Below are 7,500 nucleotides of genomic sequence, written 5' to 3'. Positions count from 1 at the left end.
TGAAAAATCCTTCAAATTCATGGGGACTGTTCAGAAGTAAGCTCCATTTATTTTTTCTTGACTAGTGATACCATTTTTATTTGTTTTTATCAATATTTTCCTATTGCACTTTTAAGATACGAAAAATATGATTAGATAATTAGTTTAGTCTGGGGTGAAATTCACTTTTTTCTATATTCTCTTCGTCATTTAAGCAGTAATTACTTAATGATGTATTTAAATTATGTTGATTTATTTAATCGTGTACAGTATAATTTTAGTTTTTAAGATGATTTTTTTTTCTATAATTAAGCATAATATTACACATGGTAAAAGTATATTACAAATTAGAAACGTATCTTTTATTGGCAATATCTTAAACATGCAACAACTTCTCACATATACTATATTCCCCTATCCGCAATTACCGTGTATTTGATATCCCGTATATAATGGAACAAAGGAGAACTAAACACTCTTTCCGAAAAACCTGGGACATTCAACAAACATTTTTGTGCTGAGGTTGCATAACTTCTCATAGGAAAAATTGTACCAAATTCGATCCTTCAGTTTGGCTGGTTTGTATATCCAGCTTTTTCCGATTCCATTTTCAGCATACCAAATACCTCATGCATGCAGTCAGCATCGTGAGAGAGTGGCATGAAAATGACATCTGTGTTATGCAGATATCTACTGATGGCAGCAAAGTAGGATTTGTCAAACCCTAATCTGATCCCCTACTTCTGAACACATTTGAGATGCCCCAAATGCTGTCTGAAATATTGTCGGCTCTGTACTAATGACAGCTTTTCGCCAGCAAAAGAAATGGATCTTGGAGAACTCGAAGATACCTCTGATAACAGTAAGGTTCTTTTGCAATGTCCTCAAGCATCTAATCAAATTGTCTTTCAAGCCAACTTTTGTCTTGGATGGCAAATCAGCATTTTAAATACTTCATAATTTATCAAGTACAACATCAAGTGATATACAAACATGTAATGATGAACACATATAACCTAACCACCTAACACCAACTGGCACAAATATCCTAGGCAATATCATGTTTTTTAAATTATTTTAAGGACTCAAGACAAAATATTTTTTCTATGTCTGTTCAGTAGTTCATGAATGGTTACCCGTCAATAGCATTAAAGTTAATTGGCCACTGAAAACAGACCTCATCATTTATATCTTCATAAAAATCTATCACTTCTGTTAATTCTTTGAGGTTAGGACATGTTTTTATTCATATTGGTTATCTTCAATGAAGCTTTTACCAATAGTTGCCTACCTTTTCTTGCGGAAAATGGTAGTATCTAAAGGAATCAATCTGCTGTCAAGACCTACTACTTGAGAAAATAAAAAAAAAATCAGTAAAATTTTGTTGCATTATTTCCGTGGTGTATTTCCGTTTCCCTTCTGGCAGTCATCAGGAGTGGATAAATCTTCTAAGGTTGAGGAAGATTAGGTTTCCGTTGTCATGTTCATCATCTGTATCGTTTTCACATATTCCTGGATCTCACTCAGTCATTTTATTTGCCAGACTACGTTTCCTCTTATTTCTGTATTCCTTCCTTTTAGTAGGCTTTATGGTCAACAGAACCAGTGGCTGCAGCACTACCATTTAGCTTTGCTTCATACCACTCGATGTCTTCTTGTAGCACTCTCTCGGTTGTCTCTTGCCTTTAAAAGATACGATTTTAGTACCAATAAATGAAGCTTTCAAACTCTCCTCCTGTGTATAATAATATACTTTCTTTATGTTAAGTACTTTTGTGATGGCATTTAGTTTAGTAATAGTCTTCAGTCCAAATTTCTGATATAATTCTTCAATTTAGTCACAAATTTCGAAGCAATTTGTCGTCCAGAAACGTTTGGATTTCAATCAAACACTTTCAGCGAATTATATCGTGCCAATATATCACAAACACATAGCAACACAACAGAAGCTTGTTGGAATGTATAATAATGTTATTAATTAACTAACATTTCTATGCTTATTGAAGAAACACGGCATTACTTTACAGGCCATTAAGGTCAGTGAGGAACTAGAAGTATTGAAAGACTTCCGACCTAAGGTCATCGAGGAACTTGCTATATGCGGTATTTAAGTGCTTAAGGTCTGTGAGAAATTTGTTGCATGCAATATTTAGGTTCCCAAGGTCAGCGAGGAACTTGATGTACCTAAAGACACAAATTTGATTGCGATTCAGAAGGGAACGATCATCACTTAACGTTAGCGAGGAAGTTCGAAGTGCGTGGACCTCGTCCGCCTGCGCGGCCCCCAATTCCGCGGAAATGCGTAATATATTAAACTGAAAAGTGCAACCCCTAAACATTATCAGATCAAGCTGATTTTTTTTCACATTTCATGTTCATGATATATGGAGCCTATTTATGTACAGTCACAATGACATTTCAAAAGTTACCCTAATTTACATACATACACATACACACACACATACACACACCCACACACCCACACACACACACACACACACACACACACACACATATATATATATATATATATATATATATATATATATATATATATATATATATATATATACATACATGTAGTGACCGGGATGTTATGGAGAGGATTAATGACCGAAATCCGTCTAAGAAATTGAAATTGATGTGTTTTCGGTATGTATGACCGAGGATATTGTCAATGTATGTAAGTAACCCTATGTATCATTTACTTCCTGTAAGACTTTCTCCTGCATAATGTAATCAGGAGTAGCCATATGATTGCTATTTAAGTATCACTATATATAACCTCATGTAAATTGTACAAAGGTTATGTAGTAGTGTAAAATAAGGATTATTATAAGAAAAACGGAAAATTGTAATATACTGAGGTTACCCATTTCGGTATAACAGAAAACGTGCTGTCATACTATGTGAAAAATGAGTACCAGAGGCGGTATATTTGAAAGTCGATAGTTTACTAATGAAATGTGATAGTACCAATTACATGGTGCTGGATAAGATGTTTTAGGGTATTGATAACATTACGAAAATTAGAGAATAGAACCAACGTTCTGTGTAAAATGGTGACGTGTCATGAATGACGTCACACAAAGGGACCTTTGTGGTCAAGTGAGGGGCGACCGCACAAAGACCTGGTTACGCCCAGAGCGAGGTGACATTAGGCGAGCCGAGGGGAACACGAGCAGGAGATTCTATCTGTCCTATCTGAGGTGAGAGTAGTGTAATTTATTTAATGACAGTGTAAGGGTATTTCAACAGGGTCAATATTCCAATATTAATATAGAGAGGGATAAGGATGATAATTGGCATAAGGAAAGGAATATATAATAGGGAGACTTATACTGGTAAATCTTGCCTCAGACACCACATGCCTCGCCTCTTGCCCCAGGCGCCATTTTCATCGCCATAAGGGTGACATCCCCCCCCCCCCCCATGACACGTTTACCAAATTAAACCCGCTATAAGTAAGTGCACTCATTTCTGTTATGCCATTAATGGGAAACCACAAATTATTATAATAAAACAATTGATAAATTTGTACTTAGAATTACGTATCATAATGTTACTGGTATCAATTATAAGTAATAAATGTATTGTAAAAGTTTTATATCGGATACAAACATCTACAAGTATATGCAACTGACCAATGACACGAAAGGCCACGTGGGAAGAATCACTTTAGTTGAATGATATCAAATGGACAGTGACACATGCCAATGATGTCACTATTGTTTGTCAATGCTGTTGTCAGTCATGCATGACAGAGAGAGCGATAGGAGTGAAAAATGTGAGAGCGATTTCACTGACATATTTGACTAAATGCATATTTGAAGTTTGGGTTAATATATTTCATTTGATTCTAGTTTTTGATCACGTTTTTAACTGTTTGTTTTTTTGGCACTTATTAACTACAAGGTTTAGTAATCCCGAAAATATATGATAATGACATATATGATAAGGACAACCGTAAACGAGGGGTAGTGATGATAAAGAAAGGCGGTGTATTTTCTAGAGATCACACATGTAAGAAGGGTAATAATGAAAATAATAATGGACTACAACTCGATGAGACTGGTGATCTGGGGCTTATTCTGTGTCTTTACATTTGATCTTGAATTTATATGTCAGAATATCATCATCTATAAAAGTATATAAGCTGATTATTATTATTTTTTTTTTTTTTTTTTATTAAATTGTCGCAGTAAAGGCACACTTGGCAACGTGAGATAGACAGATAAACAGGAGATAGATAGATATATAGGGAGATAGAGATAGAAAGATAGATATAGAGAGTGAGTAGGAGAGAGAGAGAGAGAGAGAGAGAGAGAGAGAGAGAGAGAGAGAGAGAGAGAGAGAGAGAGAGAGAGAGAGAGAGAGAGAGAGAGAGAGAGAGACAGACAGAGACAGACAGCAAGACAGACAGAGAAAAGACATATAGAGAGAAAAAAAAAAAGATATCTAAAACATACAGAAGAAAAAAAGAAAGAAAAAAAAGAAAGAAAGAAAGAGAAGAATAGGAGAGAACAAAAAAGAGACCCCCAGTGATCAATCCATTTCGAAAAGCATCGCATCACTCGGTCCCTCGCGTCGCCGGCCGCTCGAGTTCGATGTTGCTCGTGGCGTAGCGTCCATTGGCGGGATCTTGTTCCTCGCTCGGCACTTGGGTCCAGCGCCAACCTTGCAGCTGTTCGGAGAGAGAGGTGGAGGGGGAGGTGGAGGGGGAGGGGGAGGAGGAGGGGGAGGGGGAGGGGGTGAGCGAGAGGGAGGAGGGGAGGGGGTGAGCGAGAGGGAGGAGGGGAGGGGGTGAGCGAGAGGGAGGAGGGGAAGGGGGTGAGCGAGAGGGAGGAGGGGGAAGGTGGAGGGGGAGGGGGAAGGGGAGGAGGAGAGGGAAAGAAAAGAAAACAAAAACAAATGAGGTTTCAAGTATCCCTTGTGAGTGATATGTTTGCAGACGTTTGTTGAATATTGATGATGATGATGATGTTATTGGTGATATTGATAATAGTGGTGATATATGAATGATAATCGTGGTGATGTTGATAATGATGGAACTGATGGTGATGGGAGTAATAATAAGAAAAATATCGATAATAATATCAACATTGATAATATCAATAATAATGATGATCAAAATAGTAATGGAATTGATGACAATAGTAATAACGACACCAATAATAATGATAATCACATTAACAATAACAGCAAAGACAATAACAACAATCATAATCAAAATAATCGAAAAAAAGTCAATAAATAATAACAAATACCCCGTTTTCTGTTCCTGTTTCCTAACCTAAAGATAAAGATTTCCTGTTTAAGATTCCGTTGATGATTAAAGATTTCCTGTTTAAGATTCCGATGATTCTATAGACTCGTTTCTTCAAGACAATGATTACCTTCAAGTCCTTCCTGAAGACAACAGAAGCCAAGAAGACAAAGACTCCCTGCAGAGCGTTGATGGAGTCGATCACAATCACCCTGAGGAAGAGGTACTGGTTGAAGGAAAAATGTATTTGATGGCTGTTCATTTCGAGAGGGAAGGCGAGGCGAGTCGGTGAGTGGGCGTGGGTTGAGTTTGATTGGGGGGGGAGGTGTGGAGGGAGAGGGAGGGGGAGGGGGAGAGGGAGGTGGAGGTGGAGGGGGAGGGGGAGGGGGAGGGGGAGGGAGAGGGAGGGGGAGAGGGAGAGGGAGTAATAATTGAAGTAATAATTGAAGGAGGAGAAAGACAGGGGGGAGGGGGAGGGGGAGAGGGAGGTGAAAGTGGAGGTGGAGGGGGAGGGGGAGAGGGAGAGGGAGAGGGAGAGGGAGAGGGAGAGGGAGAGGGAGAAGGAGAGGGAGAAGGAGAAAGACAGGGGGGAGGGGGGGAGGGGGAGGGGGAGAGGGAGGAGGGGGGAAGGTGGAGGGGGAGGTGGAGGTGGAGGGGGAGGTGGAGGTGGAGGTGAAGGGGGAGGGGGAGGGGGAGGAGGAGGGGGAAGGGGAGGGGGTGAGCGAGAGGGAGGAGGGGGAAGGTGGAGGGGGAGGGGGAGGAGAGAGAGAAAGAGAGAAATAGATAGATAGAGAGAGAGAGAGAGAGAAATAGATAGATAGATAGATAGAGAGAGAGAGAGAGAGAGAGAGAGAGAGAGAGAGAGTTTTAAATATATATATATATATATATATATATATATATATATATATATATATATATATATATATATACATATATATGTATATATATATACACACACAGACAGGCAGGCAGACAGATAGACAATCATGCAGATAGGCAGAGACAAAAGGAGAAAGAACAGAAGGGCCAAGCCATCAACCGTAAATATATTCAACACATTACTACGTTTTATAACCTTCATATCACAGAGAACACACTGTGCACAGACGAACTCCTCATACCAAAGCAACTATTTTCCTCATCAACATAGCATACCAATACCACCTCATATCCAACATACCAGATGCTGCATTGGCTAGGAGCCTGCCACGTGATGATCTCAAAGATCCAAGCGACTCCCATGATGAGTAACAACCAGAAGAAAAGGATGATCCTGCAAGCATAAAATTAGCATCATCATCTCCGCCATTATCATAGTCAGCCATTAAATTCCATTTCATTATTTGCAATGCCGGCGCAACTATCCAATATCTTCCTGTGATTATTATCCCCATCATTTATCCCCAGTTATTTTGGTATATACCCATCTCCATATATTCTATAAGAAATCAATACCGGAGGGTCGACTCACGGACGACTCAAAACCGTGACTCACTCCTGACTCACTGACTCACCCATGGTTCGAGTCAGATGTTCTGTGGATCATCCAGGTCTTCAGTCGGCGGGCCGTCAGGACAGCAGACCACACAAGAAGGATCAAATTCACAACTAGGAGTGCCAGGATAATGCCGTATTGATAAGCCCAACGGGATATGTTGCCTGTAACGAGGATACAGTCTTGGAGGAATGTGGGAATACAAGAGGAATACAGGGCATACAGGGATGATGTGGGAAGGTAAGAATGCATGGAATACAAGGATTCAAGTTGTGGTATACTTGGGTCTACGTGTGTGTGGTTGGTGTGGTGGCTTGGTCTTATTTGTTCTGGGTTCATTGGAATAACCTTGGCTCTGTTGATTTGTGACGTTTATCTCTCTTTCTCTTTCTCTTTCTCTCTCTCTCTGTCTTTCTCCCTTTCTCTCATTTTCGTTCTCTCTCTCTTTCTCTCTCACTATATATTTATAAATATATCTATATATTTATATATATATACATATACATATATACATATGTATATATATATATATATATATATATATATATATATACATATATACATATATATATATATATATTTATATATATATATATATATATATATATATATATATATATATATATATATATATATATATATATATATACATGCACACACATTCATGTATGTATGTATGTATGATGTTGTTTTTTATCTATTTACCTAGCTCTACCTTTCTCTGCCTGTCTGTATATCTAATCATCTGTATATCTAC

General features: G+C 38.5%; 1 protein-coding gene across 2 annotated transcripts in view; it reads right to left on the bottom strand.

Moving 5' to 3' along the window:
* Nucleotides 1–3,568: 3,568 nt before the first annotated feature.
* Nucleotides 3,569–7,500, bottom strand: part of LOC122246952 (putative G protein-coupled receptor Mth-like 2) — a 26,761-nt gene continuing 22,829 nt past the window's right edge. For both annotated transcript variants that reach the window (XM_043005816.2, XM_043005808.2), the window contains exons 5-8: nt 6,763–6,907; nt 6,429–6,521; nt 5,376–5,457; nt 3,569–4,663 (exon numbers count right to left, since the gene is read on the bottom strand). In XM_043005816.2, coding sequence (XP_042861750.2) covers nt 4,550–4,663; nt 5,376–5,457; nt 6,429–6,521; nt 6,763–6,907 — 434 coding nt within the window. In that variant the 3' untranslated portion in view covers nt 3,569–4,549. The remainder of the gene's footprint in view (nt 4,664–5,375; nt 5,458–6,428; nt 6,522–6,762; nt 6,908–7,500) is intronic.

This window comes from Penaeus japonicus, unplaced genomic scaffold (assembly GCF_977035675.1).
Source record: "Penaeus japonicus unplaced genomic scaffold, GWHDUDI00000001_assembly GWHDUDI00000029, whole genome shotgun sequence".
In the NCBI taxonomy this organism is placed as follows: domain Eukaryota; kingdom Metazoa; phylum Arthropoda; class Malacostraca; order Decapoda; family Penaeidae; genus Penaeus; species Penaeus japonicus.
Note: the sequence above shows the minus strand (reverse complement) of the source record. Positions and strands in the feature narration are given on the sequence as shown.